We start from the raw sequence: 26,964 nt of genomic DNA on the forward strand, positions 1-26,964 counted from the left end.
CTCACCTTCAAGATAGGCGTGGAATGAGTCCTCTGCCAATGGTTGAATACCAAAATTGTACTTCTTTTCTCCGCTGTCGGCAATGTTTACTTCTCCTGTCAGACATTATGGGACGAGGTATGAAGTCAAATTAATCACTGATATTTACAATGAAATGACTGTAGACCTATGGTGATTTATTTATTTATGTACGGATTTATTTCTTTATTTTACTAGGCCTACTTCTTCATATTAAGGTAAAGGTATCCTCATATGTCATGAAGGCGCTTGGAGGACTGGAGGTAGAGCTTCATACTTTCTTGACCTCGGCGCTAGAATAAGGGTTTGTGGTCAGCACATGCTGCGACCGCCTTTTAACCACCGGAAAAGAACAGATACAGTCATTTCCCATAATTATGGTCCTGGAACACAACTATGGTCCACGATACAACCATTAAAAGAACATTGTAGAAGTAACATAGACCGTTCGTAGATAGCCGCAGTGGCTTGACTTCGAACTACAGTAATCTACAGCAAAAATATAGATAAACGAGTACTACGTTAAAATGTTATGTTTTATTTAACGACGCTCGCAACTGACGAGGTTATATCAGTGTCGCCGGTGTGCCGGAATTTTGTCCCGCAAAAGTTCTTTTACATGCCAGTAAATCTACTGACATGAGCCTATCGCATTTAAGGATACTTAGGGGAGAGTCGGGTAATATCGGACATCGGGTAATATCGGACAGTGAGTTTCTTTCATCTACCACACGTTGATAGTACCTGATTGACATGGTTACGTTTCTGTGATGTCGCATAGAGAAACGTAACCATGTCGTTCAGGTACTACCATATGGCGGTAGATGAAAGAAACGCACTGTCCGATACTACCCGATGTCCGATACTACCCGACTCTCCCCTAAATGGCATCGATCTGGCCCGGGATCGAACCCGCAACCTCGGGCATAGAAGACCAGTTCTATGCCAACCAGGCCGATCCCTACTACGTTATGGAGTACAAAATTTGAATGGTTGTATCATGGATCATGGTTGTATTCCATAACCACAGTTAGGAGAAATGACGGTACTGAATTTGATAGGAGGCTGAGTGAATTTGGAGGTCGTTCCAGAAGTTTTGATAACGAGAAAATCTCGTTATCAACCGGAATTAAACCCAACACCTTCCAGTCTGTAACAACTGTCTATCTGACCGCTTTCGTCATGCATTTATTTCAAATATTAACCGTATCTGAGGACTTAGGAGTCTTTTAAGTAGCCGCAACGCGGTGTTATTGTCAAATAGTAAACATTTTCAAATTTTAAATTCACATCTGTTCTGCCAATTGTGTAATAAGCCAATTTTATATAGCTATACACAGTCTAATAATATGTAAACAGTAACATTCAACACTAAAACAAATTTACTTATTAACCAATATTGTTCAATTGGAATTGTGTCTTAGTTTACACTAATAAGATTCGGTTTTTAATAAAACATTAAAACGAGTGATTTTGATAACTGTGCTGTTTTCTTCCTCACTTCAAAAATGTCTCATTTTTGTACATAGTAGCATATCATTATAACGTCAATACTTGTGTAAATGAGAGACAGCAACTAAATTTTGCCAGAGGGTATGTTTTTCACGTAAGAAATACTCTTAAATCACAACTATACAGTACATGATTGATTGTTTTTCTTTCTTTTTCAAAATAAATAATCTATTCCTCCCAGGTAGATATGAACCAGGGAATCTCGAAATTGTAATGGAGTAAAAAACAACAACCGACATGAGAGTTGTGACCTTTGAAAGCACCAAAGGTTTCCAGGATACCATCCTTTCCCCTAAAACAGGAACTGAAAATTGTACACAATTATGTTTAATAAAGACTATTATAAAAAATCCCTTCCCCTTTCTTAACGGTCAATAAGATGCTATCGCTTCCTGTCCCTTAACCCACAAAATGACCGAGAAGTGAGCGTAACCCGTTTTATTTTAGACACTATGATGTTCACGATTGAATGTCTGATATGGGCACTTATGATTTAAGGATATAGAATATCGGTACAGAGACTTCACTGTCGTAGCACAGCCGAATTCTGTGCCATATTCTGGCAAATGTTTTGCGGAGAAAAGGTTCTGAAGATACTCCCTTTGCCTGACCTCGAAGAAGTCCCGACCTCACAACACCTGCCAGTGCCCTCTGGGGATTCATCAAGGAGAGAGTCTGAAATAACCGGTATCACACAACAGAAGAGTTACGAGCAGCTGTAGAAGATGCCTTCACCCACGTCACGTGACCTCGGATTATCTCCGTAAAAGATTTGTTTGAACATGACGCAGGATTCAGCTGCGCTTCGACAGTGACGATCTCCATATCGATGTTCTGGACCCTTAACTATTAGATAAGTGTCCATATCAAGCATTAATTAATAACCAGCATAGTGTAGAAAATAAAGGGAGAAGGGGGTACGCCCACTTCGCGGTCACTCCGTAGGGAAGAGGGAGCAGAAGCATCTTATTGGACACAAGGACAAGGAAGGGGAAGGGATGTTAATCTACAATTCATATAGAGAAGAGGGAGTGATAGCTCTTATTGGCCACATAGGGTGCGGAAGATGACGGGTTGTTAACCTACAATCTATAGCCTATAGGGAAGTGAGAGCGGTAGCTTCTTATAGGCCACAAGGAGAGGAGAAGATTTATTGACACGAAAATTCTAGACACCTTAAAATGTCACAACTAACAAGTCAATTGTTGTTTTAATTCCACTGTATTGGAAATCATAATATTTGTCCTGCTTGGGGACATGCACCTATTACAGTTCTTAAAAGATTACAGGTTTTCCAAAACAAACTTTTAAGATTCATTACAGATCTTCCTAGAGTAACACCTGTTAGATTAATTCATAAAGAACTCGAAATTTGGACAATTAAAGAATACATTTCTAATCAAGCCTTCTGCACGTACACCAAGTCGTAAAACAGCAACAACCCACTAATTTCTTCTCTGGGTAACTACAACTCTGTTTTAGATAAACACAGAAGACCTAAAAGCGTACTCCACATTCTAGCTTTGGAACGACAACGTACAAGACGCAAACCACTGAACACTAAACAACAAGATGACTTGGCTGACAGACATACTGTCCGTTTCTCAGGAGAAGACGAGCGGAAGGAATGTGACCTTCTTGACTATCGCTGTTGATTATTATAAACATCGCTCAGATAAGAATCCCAGTAGCCAGGTTATTACTCGTGCAGGAAACATGAGTAACAATGCGCATGGAAATTAAAGCTAAGTTGAACAGAAGGAGACCTAATGTTTCCGCTTACTGCAGTACAAATATTGCACGTGTTGTTGTACGTTATCTGTTCACAGCCCTTCCTCCTCAGTCCGCTCTCGTCTTCTCCTGAGTCACCGACAGTAAGTGTACTACTGCACTAATGATGTTATTTCTCTGTTTCAGGGTCATCACATTATTGGCTGCCTAAACATATGTATTGTAAATGATTTCATTGCGATGTTCTTATGGATTTTTATGTATTTGAATTTTTAATTATGATTAAAAGACAACCCTCCTCCTGCGTATATGCATACCCCAATGAAGTCAATTGGCTTGTCGTCAGTACGGCACCTCATCCTGCTCAAGGTTTTCCGTGGTTTCCCTTGAATTATAAGACAAATGTCGGGATGAGACCTAAAAGAAATGGGCCACGGACCTCTTCCCTTCCCCCCGCCCTCTTTCTCTTCTACTATCACAAATAATTTGCTAATTTCTTAGATAATCCTGAAATATGATAATAGGGGAAAATGTATTGTAAGTTCACAGGGATAACGGCTTCTAATGAAGTGCACGGGTAGCAAACATAAAACGTGGAGGCATGAGATAGTTACTCTGCCAGCCACAATAAATCCACTTCAATCGAAGTCCCCAATTAAAAAAAAAGCATAATATTTACTCTATCAGTAAAGACAAGCTATAATTTTTTTTTTTACTTGTAGAAATACTAGTGCAAATTAAGAAATTTTAAATAACAATAAAAGGAAAAGAAACAAAGAGACCTACTCTCACGAACATTGACAAGGTACTTATCCAGTATTCAACTCAAAATATAAAAAATCACTTCATGTAACTATGTGTCCGAAATTACGTTATACTTTCAGGCGGATGAAGTAGCTGCAGGCTTATTGCAGTTGGGACTCAACCCTGGAGACCGGCTGGCTATCTGGGGTCCGAATTCCATTGAATGGTACATCTGCAGACTGGCCGCAGCTAGAGGGGGATTCATAGCGGTGAGCGCTTGTGCTACTTTCACTAACAATACCGGTAGGCCTACTGCAAGTCGCACATAGGTAGGAACCTGAAAATTCCGCACTTGCGAAATCTGCGAATTTTTAAATTAATAATAATAATAATAATAATAATAATAATAATAATAATAATAATAATAATAATAATAATTTATTTTAGCTAGCAGAATTAAGTCCATAAGGCCTTCTCTTTCACTCAACCAGCCTTCCACTCGTGGGATAGAAAGTATGTTTCTTAATCTGTAAGGTGATTTAGCACGATATTCTAACACAACTGAAATGCGAAAAATGTGAATTTTCTATCAAATTGCAAAATCACGAGAAAAATGATATTTAATAACGATTTATCAGTAAAATACTATTAAAGTCAATTCTTAAATACTCAAAACATGTCCATCGATTATCTCTCTATCAATTATTGTCCGCTCGAGTCGATAAATTTCATATATTGTTAATGAAGGTCAGATGATTGATATACATATCGTAATACCAATTATCAAGTTGTACATTCGATATAGGCTTCGCTAAAATGAGTCGCGTCGGTTTACTCGGCCATTTCCTTTTGAGATCGCAGCGGAGCTGGATAGTTATTCCAGTTATATTGACAGAGTTGCTTGAATTTGTGAGATACGAGCTCCTTCGTAAAAGAGGCGAACAACTATAACTGCTCATTAAAGAGCCAAGCAGTATTCCATTCATGGACTCTGCTTCAGGCGCTAAAACAGTTTTTTTTGTAAATTCTGCAGTTGCCGTATTGGAGACTAAAGCATTTTCAGAATGTTGTTTGCAAAGTACTGCGAACACCAACAAACAATGTTGACGGTGAACGTGTTTTATCACAGTATGGTGCTGTTGTTTCAGACAGACGATGTAATTTGAATGAGGAAAAATGTGCATAATGTTATCTTTTGAGAAATGAAAGGCAGAATACACAAAGTTTCCTCTGAAAAAAAAATAGATGCTAATTTGAAAACACGTAGATGCTAGATGCTAATTTTGAGAAAAATAGATGCTAATTTTGAGAAAAATTGATGTTAATTTTGAGAAAAATTGATGCTAATTTCGATGAAAATAGATGCTAAAAATTCAGGTCCTTACACTTAGGCATATGTGTGTGTGTGTGTGTGTGTGTGTGTGTGTGTGTGTGTGTGTGTGTGATCTGCAGTGCTTGGGAAAAGTGACATAAATCAGTTTTCACAAACCTTTTTTTATAATTTATTGACAATTTACATTGGTTTATGTCGATTTGATTTTTTTCTGCATGAATTACTGTAATGGGAATTACTGTAATACTTGTGTATTTTTTTCTAAGCGAGCAGATGTTCCGTAAGTTGTCAATAAATTATCAAGAAAGGTTTGTGGAAACTGACTTATGTCACTTTTCCCAAGTATTGCAGATATTATAACTTTGTGTCTTAGTAAAAGATAAATTTAGTTTCACTTTCTCGTACGAGGTATAAAGAGAAATTATTGTGTTGCTGAAAAATATCAGCTTCGACATTTTTACAGGGACATACTTTTTCAGTTTCTTTATTTGGTTTTGGAAATATTGCTTGCTGGTCAGTCTGTCTGCAGCGATTACTTCAAGGTATTAAACTGATTTTCTTCATATTCAGTATCTACGAATGAAGGGCGAATGAATTTAATCGAAAACACGTACATGAAATATAATAATATTTAGTGAAGAAACAGTGTGTCTATTTGCAATAAAAGACACAATTTATTCCATACAAAATCCTAGGATATTCATAGTTGAAGTCATATCTAAAGAAAAATTATTTCCATTATATAAATTAAATACCATTTTTACCTTCCGTTGTAATATTAATAATTCCAAGTTCTGACTGCCTCAAGGCACAAAAGACGTGACAACAGGTACAAGAAGTGTGGATATCTTAAAGATTTAACTGTCAAAACTTCTTGTTTAGCCTATGTTTGGATGAATTTTCTTAGAAACAACTATTCTGACAGAACTGTTGATAATTTTGTTTAAAATGAGTATGTTTAGAATCCCATTATTAACTGCTGATACCTATTAAGTTCGTGTTAACTTTGAACAAGAATATTGCTTAAAATATCAGAAATAATAACAATATGGAAAACAGTAGGCTACATAATTTAGACAGAATTGTGTACAAAAAAATGGAATAAATCATTATATCCATTAATCTGCATGCTTAATATAATAATTATATTTATGTATACCTATTCCTGTGATTTCTGTTGCAAAAATATAGAATTAAAAGGGTAATAGCATTAGTTACAAGATAAATAAGAACTCAATTGTTGTAAAATAACTTTTTTTCGCACAACATAATTATAAGAAAGTAAGTGCCATAAATGTGAAGATATTAAAGTCCACTGTATCAAGAAGGGGAGTAAGGCTATTTGGGATCTCCCGCTATCTGATCGTGTCAAAACCCCTGATATAACAGATATTCAACTCCTGCGTTGAATTTCGGTGAAGTCCGGAGAACATAAATAATCAAATCCAATCCCCTCACCTCCAAGCTGGGTCCCTGGTACCTTTTAGACGCGAAAGAAAGGGATAAATCGCAATAAAGAGAACGCCAGTAGGGGAAGTTATCCCCACCCTCATGAAATGTACATTCGACACAACACTCACCTATCACGTCGCAGAGTGTCTGATGAGCTAGTAGGGGAAAAGTGGAAGGGGTGGTGGGCGGAGCTTCTATGTTCTGCTTATTGCGATTTTGCCAGAGAAATGTGTGCGGAAAGTAACAGGAAGTCACAGCATTCATCTTTACCAAGAAAAACTCTTAGTAAGGTACATGAGTTGCTGCCAGAAAGTGAAAAGGAGGATAGCAATGACAAAGTAAGCTTTTAATAGAAAAAAGATTATTTTCTACAAACCTTTGGAAAAAGAACTAAAGAAAAGACTAGTATAGTGCTTTGTGTGGAGTGTGGTAACGAATGACGAAGAAATATAATCATTACCAGTAAGCGAAGATAACGACTGGAAACATTTGCAATGTGGATATGGAAAAGAATGGAAAGTGTGAAATGGACAGACAAAATAAAAAATGAAGCTCTGCTAGGAAGAGTGGGTGAAGAAAGAATAATACTATAACTAATTAGGAAAAGAAAACCACAACGAAATCTTCATCTGAAAGCTTTTAACAATATCTGTCGACACAAATTAACTGATTCTTTCCTTGCGATCTCAAATTCAAAACGTTCAGATGCTCTAATGTATCCTTGAGAAAGTTATGTTCCTCGACCCATGTAGAGTCAACTAGTTCTGGACTGTCTCTATTTTTCTGTTATGAATTCTGATAAATATTCACGCAATTCAAAGTACTCGGACAGAACAATATCGTAATGGTAAGAAACATCGTCAAACTGAGAATTTATGTACGAAAACTGTACAATTTATAGACACAACTCGTAACTGACATGTAACGAGTCTACGCCATTAGCAGCACACACTTTTGTTTGTACTTTATTCTGTAAACATAAATACAATGCTGTGAGGAAGAAGCTCTACAATACATCTTCACATACATTTACTACTATTTGATGGAAATAAAAACAAACTAATTTGAATAGTATATCATTCTGTAGATGAACTAATAATTTCAGGCGTTCGACACTTGTCTTTGTAACTAAGTAATTTCCACAAACCAACAAAGAGCATCACCTCATCTTTCACTTACATAAGAAGTCAAGAGTCTAGTCAGCCTGAAACTTACTGAACGACTTCTTCATCAATGTGTAATGTACAACCCTTGAGTTCACCAGCGACTTGTACCTGCGTGCCTTATGTGCTCTGATCAGTGCATACGGGCTATGAGCGGTCTCGTTGAAATGACTGACTTAGGGGGTTGAAACAACGCATCACGAGAGCTGTGGCGAGTATCGATGCAGGTATGTTACACCGGATTTGGGATGATCTACGTTATCACCCCTTGACGTGTGTCGTCTTTCACAAGGAGAACATACTGAACATATGATTTCCAAGAATCACTTCATGAAGCAGTGTAAACTTGAAAGCGTCTATTACTTATGTACTCCTTGGTTTATAAAACATTAAAAGTGTCTACTTATTTTGCTGTAACCCTCTAAAATAAATCTCCTGAACAAACGAATCACTCGTTTTCGCAGGTGCAACTGGATCCCGCATATCAGGCGCCCCAGCTTATGTTTTCACTTAACAAGGCAGAAGTGAAGGCGATCATCAGTTCCGAGTTCTACAAGACCAACAGCTGCTACGAGATCCTGCGCACTGTGATTCCGGAACTGGACAGCTGCCCGGAGTCCGGAGTGAAATTGCAGGCAGCCAAAGTTCCGACACTCGAAACACTTATTCTCATGGGCGATAAGCAATACCGGTGAGTTCGCAAGGGAGTTGGCTTTAACGAACCTCTAATGATTACAGAAATGTTAGTAAGTGAAAATTAATTAGAGAAGATAAAGGGTTTTTTGTGTTTAACTTATAAAGTAATATTTGATTGAATTGCAGTTTTAGTTGTCCTCCATAGTGTTTTCCGTGCTTATTACATCCGAAGTGTTTTATTTATTTTATTTTATTATTTTTAGTCGGTTACTTTACGATGGTTTATCAACTGCTATGGGTTATCTAGCGTCTGAATGAGATGAGGGTGATAATGTCAGCGAAATGAGTTCAGGGTCCAACACCGAAAGTTACCCAGTATTTTCTCGTAATGGGTTGAGAACTCCCCCCCCCCCCAAAAAAAAACCTCAACCAGATAACTTGTCCCAACCAGGATTTGAACCCGGACCCGTTCATTTCACGGTCAGACGTGCTAACCGTTACTCCACTGCGATGGATTTTCTTTATCGGAAACTAGAGTCCTGCATTCCACTTTTATTTCACAGTATTTACCTATGCCATAGTTTTAAAGATATTCTGTAGACTATGTTGTGGAAGACTCTTGTGAGTTGAAGAGTGGCTAATTGATTTCTTAGTCCCTATTCCTACAAATAATAGGCCTATCAAGATAGATAGATATAGATATTCCATCTTTCATTATTTTAATATAGATCTATAAAGGATTCCACATATTTCACTCTAGTAATGTCATAAAATATCAAGGGTTACTCCTCTGCAAGCAGCTGTGATTCTTGTTTGCAGATGAAGTGACGTCATTCTTTCTGCATACACAATGGATTTAAAATGACCCTACAAATAAAAATCAAGTGACGTGAGTTCAGGATCACGTGAGGGGCATTCCATAGGTCCACGTCGACCAATCCATCGTTCAGGGAATTGTTCCCTACGGTCCGTGACTTATTGGACACTCTCCATGTAAAATGTAGAGGCTCTAATCCTGGAAAATTTTATACGAATGTTAACACAATTTAATTATTTTTCATATCATTTCTCAAAATTCTGTAGCTACTTAAAAGTTGTACTTCACGCTATCAGAGTCTATATTGTTTCAATTGTGGGTTTGTGTATGTTTCATGATCATGCACAAAAGAGGAGCTTATCGACTGAGTGACGTCATGGCTTCTGCAAAGCCGGAATTTTTACAGAAAATTAAAGATCTGCAGACATTGATACAGCCAGATGAAGGATGCAGTATTCAGTTCTCATCCGTAAGTTTCAAAATTTATTCTAATAAAGAACTAAAATTAACGATTTTTTTTAATTCAGGAAAGTTTTGTATTATTTTCTGATAAATATTTTCGTAAGTTTATTAGACAAAAATTAAGACATTCATGTTTCAAAATATTTTCAGGGAACAACCGGTACCCCGAAAGGAGTGCTTCTGAGCCACCACAACGTTGTGAATACCATCTACTCCTGGTTTAGTGACAAAAAAATAGGATTTCACGTAAGTGTTTCAATACATTTTGAATTAGAGTTGATGGAGTCAGTTATGATGCTGGTTCCGAAAGAGAAGAGTTCGGATCCTATTGAGCCTAGGGATTTTCTCTTTGCCATAAACAAATAATGGACCTGTGTTCCACGCTGTACATCAAATAAGCACCGTAGTGCGTTTCCACGAATAATAATTGATTGGAAAATGGCACAGTCTGATGAATGCGTATTCTGCTGCGAAGAAGACGCTATTACCAATAGGCTTGCTTGTGCTCTTTTCACAAAGGAATGGAACAACCGTTCTAACTTCAAGGCCGTTCACAAAGTCTTTAAACAGTAAAGCCCGGTTCAGACGGTGCGTGTTTCTGTGATGGATTCCAAGGTGGCTGCGCGGATGGGTAGCCTGCGTGGTCACTCGCCGGAAGTAATGCGCTCTGGTGGCTCCGTGGATGGCTAGCTTGCTGGATTTCGAGGATAGGTTCCTTGCTATTTTTCGTGATGGTTTGCAGGTTGGAAACCAAAGATGATCATATAATATCACCACTGAAACCATGTCGCCATGTTCGTTGTTTTCCAACTAAACCTGTTTTTTCTATATTCTTTAGTTTCTAAGAAACAACAATTAAATATCGGACTTCAGCTGTTTTGCACTTATGGCTTAATTACTTTATTACGACATTTACTACTGTTAATGTAGGACTTTAGTTGCTTTCCAGTCTCGGTTTACTTTCTTTTTGACCATGAGTGTTGGCAACAGATGAAGTAGCAGATGATTTTCCAATTTGAACTGTGAAACAACTACTGTGAACAACTACCATCACCGTAGGCAACACGGGAGCCAGCCACTGAGCACGCAGGCTACCCATCTGCGCAGCCACTTTGGAATCCATCACAGAAACACGCACCGTCTGAACCAGGCTTAAGTCAAGAGAGATTCCTGACGGTCGGTTGATCTTGTGTCTTTCATCATACAAAGGAATTGATTACACAACGCAACTATGTCCTGACGTTCAATCAAATATTTCCGCGCCATATCATTCATTTATAGCGGAACCCAATATTTCCCAATATTCGCTAGAGAGATGATTGGGACGCAGAGAAACAAAACTTCTCGTTGGCACTTTTTAATATTGCATTCAAGCTTGAAAGGCAATTTTCTCCACAAAAACTTAAAATAATCATTCTCACTGCATCGCTGTCGAAATTATCTAGGCCTATAGTTTTAGAACAATTCCGTGTCCCCTTTTTCGTTGAACTTTCCAATTCGCCTGTTTATTTTTATTTATTATTTTTTTTAAGAATTCTATTCAAAGAAATTTAACTAATTCTAGTCGCTCTAATACCCGTGAACCGGGCATATAAGCTCTTTATTTGCGTCAACGTTTAAGTATTGCAATTCAACGTGGAAACGCAATGAGCGTTTTGGGTACTCTTCCCGAGTCCAGCCCTTTGGATGAACTCTTTCTCCTGTAAAATTTATTATTCTGTGTGTAAATATTTCTGTTTAGTTATATATATATATATATATATATATATATATATATATATATATATACAGGGACATCATTTTATTTTTACTTAAACTTTCATTGTACCTCCTACCTGAGTTTTTGAATGTACTGCACTCCCACCCCTTCTACTAGTAAACTTCCAACCGTTCACGACACAGAGCCGAGGGCGCGTAAGAAGTACTGAGTTAGTGAGTATAGTACGTTCCAGAAATATGTTCGAGTTTTCCAGTGACGAAAGAGCTTTCAATATTGAATCATATTTTCGCACAGGTACTGCCGTCCGTTTGCCTACGTCGCATCTCGGTTTCCCCCACCTGCTTCTGTTCGCCCCTCTGTAAAGTCTAGTAGCTGGGCTATCTTAGCTCTTTTCTGAAAACATTAATTTCTGTTAGGAATTGGACGTCTACGTAATATTATACAAGCGTTTAAAATAACTTAAATAAAAGGGACTCGTTAAGTAATTAACTGTCACGTGATTTCCCCCCCCCTTCTACGACCCTGCGACAAAACCACTTGAACCGACAGTAGATAGCATTTCTGAGTAATTTTATCTTTCCGGATCGGGCAGAAGTGAAGATTGAATTTACAGTACGTAAGGTACTCTTTTATTGAGTAGGTACAGAATTATTTCAACATGAGTTACTCGTACGAAGGACGAAATTGGTAATTGGAATTAGGTACAATAGTCTATAGTGTGATAATATGCACAAATAAACTGAAGACGGTATCGAAATGAACGGCCACCATTTTCAAAAATGTGTTTAAATATCCATATTATGATTATTTTTCAATTTAACTTCATTCTCTATATTGTACGCTAATGTGCTGTAACAGTATAATATACACTGCATAACTAATACGTCCACATGGACAGCTCACTTCGTGAGTAAAAACATTCATTGTTAATACAGTACTGTATTTTGATTAAACAAAAACCTAATGAAAATGATCAAACTCAAAAGCGCAATATTTCCTAGTTTACGTAAATGGATGAACTACTTTTCTTCCCTCCTATACCTAGTAAAGTGATTTGTTTGTATATTACGCCAGTATCATGGAACTCCAGTCGTGGAAGGGGGAGCAAACGGTGTTTCCTGTTTCAATCGTTAATAGAAAGTTATAGCCAGATTAATATTAAAAATGTTAGTAAAAATAAAATGATGTCCCTGTGTGAGTCATTCCACGTCAAATCGCACAAAATTATACAAATTTTGACCTTCATATTTCTGATAGCGTTTATATTTTTTTTTACAAACTCTATGGGTCTCATAAACCAACAAGTCCATTTTTATTTCCTCCTAAGTCCACATGTTTTTAAAATGTTACATGTTAAAATTCGTTAAAAATGTCGCACAATGCAACATTTAAAGCGTCATATTTCTGACGATATTGATGTTAAATTTTTTTGAAAAATGCATTTAAAAGCTTAAAGTACTGTCTTTTATTAAATATTTACTAACTAATTTTAATATAATTATTTCAAATATTTTTTTATAATTAAAGTTTTAAAACATATACATCAATGTGAAATAGCCCTATTAAAAATCTAAAAAAATGCCTACTAGGTGCACTGAAGTATTCTTAATAATTCCAGAAAAAATCAGAATGGGATCTCCAATAGTTTAATGGAAATTTAATTACTTATGACAGAATGTGTAGCGGTCGGCGCAGCAGCAGTGGACGGGAAGCGTTAAAGCGCGCTAAAAGGTTTATCGGCGCTGGATAATTGACTGAACTTTGCAACATTACACCCAGTACGGATCAAGTTACTCGAGGAAACACTGCTAATTTACTTATTATGATATCTTCAAATAATTGTACGTTATGCTTTTCAAATGTTTCTTTTCATTCACATTTTAAATTTTCATTCGCCTACCTTCTTTCTTGAAAGAAAATTGTTTTACTAAATCTTCAGTTTTCGACAACGGAATGAAAGAAAATAATTTTAATGTACCAGTTATTGGTTTTAGATTATGGTATCTGGCCTGCAAAGTTTCAGTGTGGTTTTTGTGCTTATTGAATGGACAAAATATAAATGACACGTTAGAAATGTTTTTTGTGACTAATCAAACAGTTTTTTTGTGTTGTTATAGGATCTTGTATAGGCTAACTCTCGTGGCAAGTCTTTTAACAGTATCTCCAATGCCAACACATGGACCTTTACCATGCGACATTGCAAAGAAGTGTCATTCAGCACTAATTCCATAATCGTCTTCATGTAAGCAATTATTTTTATTTTATTTTTTTTTTTATTTTTTTGTGTGTGAACTTGATCCATTGGAAAAGTAGATGATTTTTTTTTCATATCGTTGAATTCTTGCTTCAGGAAATTGATTGCTTCGGATTGAAAAAAGTGAAAGGGATCGGCGTCATGTTTCATGGTTTCTGAGATGACATTACTTTTGTAACGAATTTCTGTATCTCCTTTGAAATATACTACGAAAGGATTTATTTATTTACTTATTTATTTATGTATTTATTTATTTATTTAAATATACAGAATAAAGAATATAATTACAAATAAGAGAAATAGAAATAAAATAATGCAATCAATATAAAAAAGGAGATGCAGTAGTATTAACAAAATTTGAGACCGAATGAGCAGCGCTCGTGTTCGGTCACAGTTCAGATATAATATTAATAGGCCTATAAGAGAATATAAAATAAAATAAAGTAGGAAGTAAAATTAAAATTGTACTGTATTGTGGCTTGGCATATGTTCCAATGCACACCTTGTATTGAATCTTGTATTACAAATGAATCATTTTCAGAAAAGTCTGCAATAACTATGTAATTTTCAGGTTGTACCTTTCTTTGCATTCCGTCAAAAATAAAATATGGCTGACTTTTGAATGGATGATGATGCATCTTCTACATGAAAAACTTAACATGCTAGGGAGCCTTTTACTTTTGAAACTTTTCACGGGGGTATCGTTTTGTTGTATCTTTCATTTCTTGATAGGGGATTCTTTTGACATCAAACTCTTGTTTAATTCCTCAATATTACTGATTTCTAGCACTGAATCCATAGAACTGCTAGAAGAAATACTGGGATAATCACTTTCTCTGTCCGCACTTTCATTTGGTTCATGTTTATTAATATCACAAGAACTACCGGCTTCACATATAATTTCACCTGACCTATGCGGAAATTTATTGATTTTTACGGAACAAATCACATATTTGCACACTCAAAGACTCCTTCAAATTGAGCTTTATCAATAAGTCGCGACTTACGCGTCTTAGTGTACTTTTCTTTTTAAAAGCGTGATTAGGAAGGTAAATGGATTTAAACACTTGTTATATATTACGCGATCTTTACCATCACTCCTGTTGTATAGAAGTCACGTCACTGCGCGAAATTCAAACCCAAACTGATTATTTTTCTCTCATGCCATCTGTTTACTGCCATAAAGTTTACTGCCTTAACCAGTCTTGCTATCATCAAGCACTTGGCTATATTACAGTATAAACTGTGAAGGGCTTCCCCCTGAGCTGACAATAATAAAATAATTTTAGATAAGATATTTACTGTTCCTTAAGGTATTAATCATTTGATGATTAGTATGGTGACATCAGATGCAACGGGAAATTTCCACGGGCAGCCTTCTAGCCTATGGCTGCAAGCAGTTCATTAGCTGGGCATCGCGAGCGCGTGCATGCCTCCGGAAAATAAATTGTTACAAATGTATGGGTGCCGATCCCATATTTATAGATGCAGTAGTTTACAGATAATACATCAGCGAACAAGTCTATATTTTTTTTCAGATTTGTAACTTGGCTATTTAATATAGTAATTTTGCTTTGAAAAAGAAATGATTAAAAAAATAGGCCACATTTTAAATTTATTTGTGATAGGCCTAAATTAATAAAAAGTGTTGTATTTCGTCTTTCAAATGCGCCAAACCGCAAATCTCAATTATATGTAGACACAAAGTTCCAAGCGAGTTTATGTAACAGTGCGCGCATAACTTGCGTAACTTCAAATATTCATAACTACACAAATAATTAATAATTGTGAAAATAAAAAAATATGGGTCTCCTTATTTGATGTCTGGAATTCATGAAAAAAAATTCGACCATGTCCGAGAAGGTCGTGTTTCATAGCTGTGCGATTTGACGTGGAATGACTCATATATATATATATATATATATATATATATATATATATATATATATATAACGGAACAAGAAATACGGGCGCTAGGAAAAAGGCGAGGGGCGATAAAAAGAGAAACCAAGAGTCAGGAAGTGAGAGGGAAGAAAGTAGTGTAAAGAATAAGGGTGCAAGTGTAAGTGGAAATCTAGGATGTGGAAGTGAAAGCGTGGGGGGGGGGATGAAAGAGGAATAGAAGAAGAAATAAATAGAAAGAAAGACAGAGACAGAACTAAGGCAGAGACGAACAGTAAAGAAAGGTCAGAACCTGCGACAGCTGAGGATATAGCAGAGATATTTGATACGTTTAAAAAAATGTGGATGTGATAAAAAAAGTGCAAATAAAGTGAAATTGGAAAAGATTGAGAAGTAAAGGGGAGAGAGAGAAAGTGTATAAGCAGATTTGTAGAATATAAGTAGTTATAGGAAGTGAGAATAGTGACAATGGATTAAGTGTAAGCAGAATAGTGAGAAAGTGAAAGTGAGCGCAAATAGGAATGTGAGAATATACAGTACTGTAGTGAGAAAGGGTTAAGAGAAGTGAACAAGTGACAGCATAAAATTAGTACTAACATTTGAACATTGGGACAGTAAATGAATATAAGAGAAAGATGGGAGAAAAAGTCAAAGAACAAATAATTCAAAATTGAGATTTTAGGGAATAGTAGTTAGAGGATAAAGGGGGTGTGAAAGTAGTATGGAATATTAGATATATTAGAATTAATGAACAAATAGAGAATAACAAATGAAATGTAGGAGAAATACTGAAGGGGAGTTTGACCAAATAACAAAAAAGGTACGTAGTATAATTGGGAGTATTTGTGTGTTATTGTAATAATATGTTAATGGTGGCACCGGATACAGAAATGTGAGGTACACCATTACATGTAAAGAAGTGCTGTGACGAAATATATCATATCATATCATATCATATCATATCATATCATATCATATCATATCATATCATATCATATCATATCATATCATATCATATCATATCATATCATATCATATCATATCATATCATATCATATAATACCATTTAAGCATGCGTTAGATGCGTTTTTATCAACCTGAGACTCTATTGTCGTGGGCATATTTTCTAAGGAGGAATTTTATAATCTAGCCTAATATTGCTTCTTTTCACTTTCATATCCTCTTTATTATTATGGTATATATAATTAGATATTAATTTCTTTAAGATTTTACTGTAAATAATAATAATAATAGTAATAATAATAATAATAATAATAATAATAATAATAATAATAATATTATTATTATTATTATTATTATTTACAGTAAAATCTTAATAATAATAATAATAATAATAATAATAATAATAATATTATTATTATTATTATTTACAGTAAAATCTTAATATTATTATTATTACATTATTATTATTATTATGCAAATCAAGCTTTCAGGTAGATACCCGGCCCCGGAACAATTTTTCCCTCGAAATTATTCAAATCAACTTTACAGGGAGTTACCTGAAAGCTTGATTTGCATAATACACGTCACTGTTCGTTAACAGAAAACCACAATTTAAGTCACACAGAGTTAGTGTGTACTCAATGTTGGTTGCTTGACGGTTGTCAGCCCACTTTGAGGTCTGTGGATACAGAGAGAAAAATTGGATCGGTGTCTGGTAGAGTTCCCGGGTAGCTCAGTTGGGAGAGCGTTGGTACGTTTAACCAAAGGTCCCGGGTTCGATAGCCGGCCCCGGAACAATTTTTCCCTCGAAATTATTCAATTATTCAATTATTATTATTATTATTGTTATTATTATTATTATTATTATTATTATTATTATTATTATTATTATTATTATTATTATTCGGCTTAAAATGTTTCAGAACTCCAAAATGCCGGCGATCACTCAGTTCTGCCACGCTTCGGGTTGTCAAGGGGTAATATTCACCGGACTTGGAAATGGCAACACGTGCCTTATTCCGGCACCAGTGTTCGAACCCAGGAAGATGTTGGAAGCGATCATACAGGAGAAGTAAGGAATGTATGATAATGCATTACTGGTATAACAATGAAAATGATTAACTTATTGTTCAATATTTTTATAGAATTATGGATCTTATTTTAGCAAAGAAATTTGCATGTGAGATGATGACTATTTCGTTAGTATGACGTAGTTGGAAGTGAAAATGACGGTTCAATCCGATCTTTAGAATTCATAATTTGTTGTCTATAGTCGTACTGCTCTCTCAATTAATAACACTCAATAAAAGAATAAAATTGTATTCCAATGGATACCATCCCATTGTGGAATCCTGGGAAACGACAATGCGGATCAACTAGCAAAGAAGGGCAGCACTGCTACTTACAGACCTGTTACTAAATCTCGTATTACTCTGTGAAAAGATTTATTAATTCTACATAGACTTCAACAAACAAAATTTGATAATACAATCTCAAGAGAAAAAATTAGACTCTCTGCATCATAATCCACAGTTAATTCCCGATTTACAACGTAAATCGTCTAGAGCTGCATTTAGATTGGCAACAGGCCATGACTGTTTGGCCAAACACCTACAAAGAATTGGAATATATCAGTCCCCTAACTGCCCATTGTACAACTCAAACCAAGAAATGGATTCGGAACGGCTCAAAATCAGTGCTTCAGTGGCTAACCATGACAATAACTTTGAAAAAATATTGGAGTGTAAGAAGACAAATTATTTTATTGTCAAACGCCTGGCATTAAAAAAACAACAACAACAACAATTTTCTGTTCTTCTGAAGATCAGTGCCAATGTGAAATCTACTATAAGACTGTTGAGTATAAACCGTAATTTTGGCTATGCGTTCCAGGATGCAAACATACAATCTATGATAACTATGAGAGGGAAATTTTCTAACTAATTGCAGGTGCAACACTGTCTTGGGCACTCCTGCCCTATACGTGGACATGATCGCCGCTGCACGTGAGCACGGTCTCAAACCCACCTCGCTGCAGGCAGCCTTGTGTGGCGGAGCACCCTGTTCCTTACAGCTGTTTGAGGATATTAAGAAGGTTCTCAACGTCAAAAATGTCATTGTGAGTCGATACATTTATATAAATATAATCTTATTTCTCATAATTGTGTACGTCAAGTCTCCAGTGTTTCTCTACATCTTCCGTATTTGGCTCTCATCAAAGCCTTGGTTTTTCTGAACCTACGCATGCGAGTTGCGAGATGCGAGGCCCGCCTCGCACAAATCCTGACTACACGAGAGATAGTGAGTGGTTTCTATAACTGCGAGATGCAAGGTCACTATCTCTCGTATAGTCCGGAATTGTGCGAGGCGGGCCTCGCACCTCGCATGCGTCGGTCGAGAAAAACCAAAGCTTTGTAGTCCCCGAGCTCTCGTATTTTTATTTCCTCCGAGCATTCCTTTTCCTTATTTTTTGCATAATGTTAAAATGATTTATTTCAAGAATTTAATCTTCCAGTGGTTACGCGTGAGTTGTGTATAATGTAAGAGCTCCTAAGTCAAATTGATCGCTGAAGAGGCGAATTATTATTATTATTATTATTATTATTATTATTATTACTATTATTATTATTATTATTATTATTATCATCATCATTATTATGTCATCATCATTCTCATTATGCCTCGAAGAAAAAACGATATCGATGAACATGATGGAGAGATGATGTTAAAGACTACGATTGCGAAGGAGAAACGATGACGATGAATATGATAGAGATATGATGATAAAGACGAGTAAGAAGGAAAAGGGTGATGAATATGATGGAGAAACAATAATGCAGATGACGACTGCGAAGAAAAATATGACGAATATGATGGCGAGACACTGATGAAGAGGAAAGCGATGGCGATGAATATGATAGAAAAAGATGATGAGGACGAAGATTGCAAAGAAAAAACGATGACGATGAACATCATGGACAGTCGATGATCAAGATAACGTTGGTGAAGGTAAGACGATGACGAACATTATGGAGAAACGATGATGAAGATGAAGATTGCGAAGGAAAAAACGATGACGATGAACATGATGAAGATGATGGTGAAGGGAAAACGATGAAGATGAACATGATAGAGAAATGATGATGAAGACGACGATGATGAAGGAAAAAACGATGACGATGAACATAATGGACAGTTCATGATGAAGGTGACAATGGTGAAGGTAAAACGATGACGATGAACATGATGGAGAAACGATGATGAAGATGACGATTGCGAAGGAGAATTCGATGACGATGAACATGATGGACAGTCCATGACAAAATGACGATGTGAAGGTAAAATGATGAGCATGATTGAGAGACGGTGGTGAAGATAAAACAATGGCGGTGAAGATGGAGAGACGATGATGAAGGTAAAATGATGACAATGAGGATAAAGGAGAGACGATGATGAAGATGAAACAATGACGATGAAGACGATGGAGAAACGATTATGAAGATGACAATGGTGAAGGTAAAACGATGGCGATGAAGATTGACGAACGTGAAGGTAAAATGATAACGATCAGGATAATGGAGACACGGTGGTGAAGATAAAGCAATGACAATGAAGATGATAGGCGATGACGAAGATGATGATGGTGAAGGTAAGACGATGATAAAGACGGCAATTGCGAAGGTAAATTAATGACGATGAAGATGATGGAGGAACGATGATGAAGGCGATTGCGAAGGTAAAACGATGACGATGAAGATAATGAAGGGATGATGATAAAGACGACGATTGCAAAGGTAAAATGATGACGAAGATTATGGAGGGATGTGATGACGAAGACGCTGGAAAGACTATGAACACGACAACTGTGATGACGAGAGAATGGAGATGAAAATAATGAAACATAAATGAATACTACGATGGCGATATGATGATGATGATGATGATATGATGATGAAGTTGAAAGGATGATTTGGAAATGAAAGGGTTAATGAGACCAAATTGTGAACACGAAAAAGTAGGCTTACAGACGGTGATGAAGACAGCTAAGTTGACACCATAATCAAGAAAATGATAGCATGATGAAGGCGAAGAAAAGGACAATTCGTTGATGAAGGCAACGAAAGGGTAATGGAGAAGGAGAAAATGACAATTACATCTCTCGGTAATTTCAATCACTTCTTCTCTTTGTTTAAATTGACACAATGGCTGCTACATTACGCTTATTCGTTTACATTTCGTAATAAACGAGACAAAAAAAAAAAAGAGTACAGACAAATAGCGTCTATATCCCTCCTGATTTATGTAAGAAATCCGTGTAAAATAAAGCCGCTCTTTTAGACTCAATTATTCTAACAGTCCTGAACTAGAACTCCGCAACATCACCTTGTAATATGATAATGAATAATATTTTTCCTTGCAGCTGGGTTACGGAATGACAGAGGCAGTGGCTATTTTTTTACCTGTCCCAGATGGACCAAAAGATCACACTATTGTTGGACGTGTGGCGCCTCACACAGAGGTAAGAACAAACAGGCATCTTCGTATACAAATTTCTTAAATGTTATTCTAGGTTTCTATTTCCATCTAAACTTTATGTCTATTTAATATAATATAATATAATATAATATAATATAATATAATATAATATAATATAATATAATATAATATAATATAATATAAGTGTGCGTTGCATGTGTATATATATATATATATATATATATATATATATATATATATATATATATATATATACATACAGAGTGAGTCAGGAGGGAAGGTACATGGTTTAAGAGATGATAATACTGGTGATTCTTAACAAAACGTTTATATGAACATATGTCCTGTTCTTAACGGTTTCGGAGAAAACTAATGGAAACAATGAGGAACATGAAAAGTGCAGGTAATAAGAAATTAAAACATTGTTATACCTTATTTTATTTCAAGGAGTGCAGTTCGGTGTTCAAATAAGCCACCGAACTGCACTCCTTGAAATAAAATAAGGTATACCTTATGTTCTGTATTACTGTGTACGTTTTTAGAGAACATATAAAAAAATTCCACCATCAACTTTGATGCACGTTGCAGCTCTTGTAGACAGCTGCTGTGTTGCTGATCTGCGCCGATTCAGACATTCCTTTACTTGAGCAAAAGCATGTAAAATGCAAGCGAGAAGTTTCCATTTTGCGCTTGTAGACTTCGCTCTTAAGCCAACTCCACGCACAGTAATCCAATGTAATAAGGTCAGGTGACTTCGGTGGCCAAAAATGACCACCGCGACCGATCCAATGCCCAGGATACGTTTGATTGATCCTACTACAACCTAATGTCGTTTTGGTTGTGTCCCCATATGAGTGCTGATGAAGGACATGAGACTGACGCCGTGATTTTCAAACAGCTGTATGTCAGATTCTGTTAAGAACAGGGCATATGTTCAAAGAGACTTTTTTGTTCAGAATCACTAATATTATCACTCCTCACAACATGTACTTTTCTTCCTGACTCGTCCTGTATAGGCCTATGTAATAAACAACCATTCAACGTCAGTTTGTCCACTTTATATTATCCACAATCATATTGTCCACTTTCATTTGGTACACGGACATTTCATCCTCTTTTTTTGTCCATAAAGCATTCGTCCATTTTCAATATTGTCCATTAATAGATTCAATTTCTGCAAAAGTTTTTGTTTTGTATATTAAAGAGATTTTACAATAAATTATTTAATAAATATTTAGGTGAAAGTTGTTAACAAAGAAGGTCGAATGGTGCCAATGGGAACACCAGGACAGCTTTGTGTTCGCGGCTACAGTGTTATGTTGGGATACTGGAACGACGAAGAGAAGACTCGAGAATACATGGGACGTGACGGATGGGCAAAAACTGGGTGAGACATAAGTTGATTTTTAATTTACTAGACTTTTCAAGACCAGTACTGTAAAGAATAGACATGTAATATGTCTTATAATTTTCTGTAAATTTAATTCTATCTTACCGAATATAACATTGTGACCACGGTCTCGATAGTGATTTCCAACCTGTCAACTTAAGAAGACAGAAGCGGGTGTCCTCTCGGAGCAGAAGCATACAGCATTCAAAGGCAATGCTGTGTACCGACGATCAAATGTCCGTAAAACCTATACCCAATCCAAGTAGGACTATTTCATACAGCGAGAATGTACGCAGTTATAAAGCATTAATCTTTTTTCTTTAGAAAGTTTGTTACATTTTTTATAGGTAAGTAGTTAACTGTACAAAATTTCCACTTCAATACCACACATTTTGACTCAAAAACTGAACTTCAAGTGAAATTGTTATGAATTTTTGTGTCTCAAATATAGGAAAATTATTTTAATAAATTTCATTATTCATTATAGGCCTAATCGCTGTATTACTGGGTAATGTGTACGATATTTTGAACTGATGATGTACTATGATTGAATTAACATCAATATAATCTTCAACTCATTTGGTTAATGAAATAAGTTATTTATGCAACTTCATCGTAAAGTGCAACTTTACGCAGGAATGAAAAGATTGTCAACACGAGATGTAGGCGAATGCTGATATTATAAGAGTGCGAAAAAGTACATTCTACATACAAGTTACATACATATATATTTTTTTAGGAAACCTTAGGTAAAGGAAGACTTTTTAACAGTTGACGATAGTGGGCAGTGGGCAGGGCATGTAGCACGTATGGGCAAATCCAGAAATTCATATAGAGTGTTAGTTGGGAGACCGGAGGGAAAAAAGACCTTTGGGGAGGCCGAGACGTAGATGGGAGGATAATATTAAAATGGATTCGATGGAGGTGGAATATGATGATAGAGACTGGATTAATCTTGCACAGGATAGGGACCAATGGCGGGCAATGAACCTCGGGTTCCTTAAAAGCAATTTGTAAGTGACGATAGTGTAATAAACGTGATATTATATGTAGGGTGTTAAATTACTTTAAACTTTTCCTAACAACTGACAAACGATGCATGACCTTACATTAAAAATGGATTATTTTGTTAAAAAACAGAATGAAAAATTAACTTACGTATTTTATAGTGAAATACATACGAGTAACATTTTAGAAATATTTATATTAATGGTATAATAATTGCTGCAATTATTTTCAATACATTATAATATATTATTTACTATTGGTTATTCACATTACTGCACGCATTGTATTCTCCAACTGACATAATTAAGAACATTAATCGAGACGTTTGAGATGGACAGGACATGTAGCACGTATGGGCGAATCCAGAAATGCGTCTAGAGTGTTAGTTGGGAGGCCAGAGGGAAAAAGATCTTTAGGGAGGCCGAGACGTAGATGGGAAGAAAATATTAAAATGGATTTGAGGGAGGTGGGATATGATGATAGAGAATGGATTAATCTTGCTCAGGATAGGGACCGATGGCGGGCTTATGTGAGGGCGGCAATGAATCTCCGGGTTCCTTAAAAGCCAGTAAGTAAGTAAGTTATTCACATTTGAAATTTGTAGTTTCTCTAGACGGATGTAATGCTACATGAGGGCTGAGGTAAGATTACAATAAATCTTTACGCACAGAAAACTTGATATTCTGTCGAAATATTGTATAATTTGATTATTGAAACTTTATTTGGTCCACATAAAATACTCTAATTTTATACACTTAAGTTTCTTTTTGTTCACAGGAATTCTATAACGCGGGTATATTTTATGTACTACTGGCAACACTATTTATCTTCGCCATCTATTCATAGAAGTAATAACTAAAGAAGCCACACTTACACTAACAAATTATGGATCACTATCGTTTAGTAGAGTCAGATATCTTTGAACACAAGTGTACAGTACACTAGCAGCATTCAAAGTTATCTAGCCCCTTGTAATCGATAGTGATCGATTTTATTCGTGTATGTTTGGCTTCTTTAGTTATTACTTCTCTGAATAGATAGCAAAGATAATAGTCAGTTCTGCCAGCAGTACATAAATATACACGCATTATATAATTCAAAATTTCATTCCCAGCCAATGATTGTAAAAAGCACTAGGTTAGCGGAAAGCAGCTGAAACTGTCAATTATGAAAATAATTGATACTTAATCCACGTCATCATTTTCCCCGATACTTTTAAACCAGCCTCAATAATAGAGTCATCTATTGAGAACTAGCGAAACTCTTTCTAAGTTTGCCAATTTGTTATAATATCTTTGGCTCTGACTTATCCTATGGACTGCCTTTAGTCTGGCCTCTCTTACTTCATTCAGGATCCAAGAGGCACTCAAGCCCTCCAACCACGTCAAGGTAGCAGTCATGAGGAGGGGCCGCCTACCCACCCACGCAATAACCTATAAAATTATGAAAAAAACTAAGAAATTTACACAAAAAAATAGCAAGGACAATTTTGGAGGAAGCGATTAGCTCCGTGGCCCATTTCTTGTAGTATCATCCCAGTATTTGTCATAACGCCCAAGGGAAACTAAGGCAGGATGAGTTAAACTTATCCTGTCTTTCCCTCGAGCGCTAAGATAAATGTCGGGATGAGACCTAAGCGAAATGCGCCACGGACCTAATCTCCAAAATGTTTCCTTAGCACTTCTTTTGTAAATTCCTTATTCAGTTTTGTCCTCATGTTATCTTTATAGGTTATTGCCTGACTGGGGTGGGCGAAATCAGGACTACTTAATGATTAGGTCCGGACTGTCGAGAAAACACCAATGTCGGTCACTAAAGTTTAACGTGCGGAATGAACAGGTAGAGAATTTCGGTTCAAAGCCGTCTAAGAAATAAATTGTGTTTTGTAGGTGTGCCATTTATTTTAATGACTTGTAAATATATTTCTTCTTTAGTTTATAAGATCTAAATCGCCTTTGAATTTTAAATTTAATTCATCAGAATCTTTTTTCGTACATGACGTGCATTCGTTTCCTTGGGAACAATTTTCTAATAATGAAGACTGTTTTCATGGAAACTGTATTTTAATCTTTTTGCCTTAAAAATCAAAACTTTTTAAAATTAATAGTAAGTTTAATTATCTATACTAATAATAAATCTGTAACCGAAATTTTTCTGATAATTTTCTCTTTTCCAAAAATAATTGGTGTTAACATGTATAGTTACCAAGTTAATCCCGTGGCATGGAGTTGAAACTCATGTCCGCCAACACAGTGCGAAGTTGCGAAACGTTTCAATAATTAGACACGTAATTGTATTGATATAGCTATATTCTAATTATTTCTGTTTTCTACAACTGGAACATGACAGGGACGAGTTCGTTCTGGAGGAAGGAGGGTGGGGACGAATTGTAGGACGCATAAAGGACGTGATCATCAGAATTGGAGACAAAATCTTTCCAGCGGAAATGGAAGATTTCTTCATGGAACATCCTGATGTTATGGAAGTTGAGGTAAGTTTAATTATCTTTTTATCGAAATCCTGAATCCATCCACATACAAATAGGAGCATTAGGTACAATTTTTTGAACTCGTATTGTACCGGTATGTAGATATGTATGTATGTATGTATGTATGTATGTATGTATGTATGTATGTATGTATGTATGTATGTATGTATGTATGTATGTATGTATGTATGTATGTATGTATGTATGTATTTTTGTTACTTTAAGAGAATGTTTTCTTTGTTGGTCCTGTATTTATGATTTATAATGGATGTCTTATTAATTGCTGGTAATTCGATTTTTTATTAATATAAGATATTATATATATATATATATATATATATATATATATATATATATATATATATATATATATAAATTAATTATTTAAATAAAGTAACCGGTTTCTGGTTTTTCAAGAAATGAATTTAATTCATATATTATTATTATATTTCTATCTTTGTATGTATGTATGTATGTATGTATGTATGTATGTATGTATGTGCGTACGTACTTCTATCCAAGGTTTTCTGGGTGATCGTCCTTCATTAAAAGGGGGTTCACTTTTGACAAATTAAGTATTATATCTTGTGAATAAAAGGAAATCAGTGCCACGTAAATAACACTTACTTTCTTGTTATGTGTTTTAAGCGTTTCGGCGCAATTCGGTTACGTTATCACACTGCATGATGTTACTGCTTATAAACAGTGCTGTCGTGGTAACTTTTTTCTTGACCATACGACTCAATCATTAGTTTTCTCCCCTGAAATGTATTTTATTCTCCCCCCCTCTCTCTCTCTATTTTACCGACAGCCATATTTTTAGTTGGTTATTAAACGACACTGTATCAACTACTAGCTTATTTAGCGACGATGA

General features: G+C 35.8%; 1 protein-coding gene across 1 annotated transcript in view; it reads left to right on the forward strand.

The window, feature by feature from the left end:
- The window catches only part of LOC138696679 (medium-chain acyl-CoA ligase ACSF2, mitochondrial-like), a 41,236-nt gene that overhangs the window by 10,136 nt on the left and 4,136 nt on the right, over positions 1–26,964 (forward strand). The window contains exons 3-11 of the mRNA XM_069821964.1: positions 4,146–4,274; positions 8,418–8,644; positions 9,758–9,875; positions 10,019–10,114; positions 17,631–17,779; positions 18,658–18,826; positions 21,128–21,226; positions 22,443–22,591; positions 25,952–26,093. Coding sequence (XP_069678065.1) covers positions 4,146–4,274; positions 8,418–8,644; positions 9,758–9,875; positions 10,019–10,114; positions 17,631–17,779; positions 18,658–18,826; positions 21,128–21,226; positions 22,443–22,591; positions 25,952–26,093 — 1,278 coding nt within the window. The remainder of the gene's footprint in view (positions 1–4,145; positions 4,275–8,417; positions 8,645–9,757; positions 9,876–10,018; positions 10,115–17,630; positions 17,780–18,657; positions 18,827–21,127; positions 21,227–22,442; positions 22,592–25,951; positions 26,094–26,964) is intronic.

Source organism: Periplaneta americana, chromosome 3 (genome assembly GCF_040183065.1).
Source record: "Periplaneta americana isolate PAMFEO1 chromosome 3, P.americana_PAMFEO1_priV1, whole genome shotgun sequence".
In the NCBI taxonomy this organism is placed as follows: Eukaryota; Metazoa; Arthropoda; class Insecta; order Blattodea; family Blattidae; genus Periplaneta; species Periplaneta americana.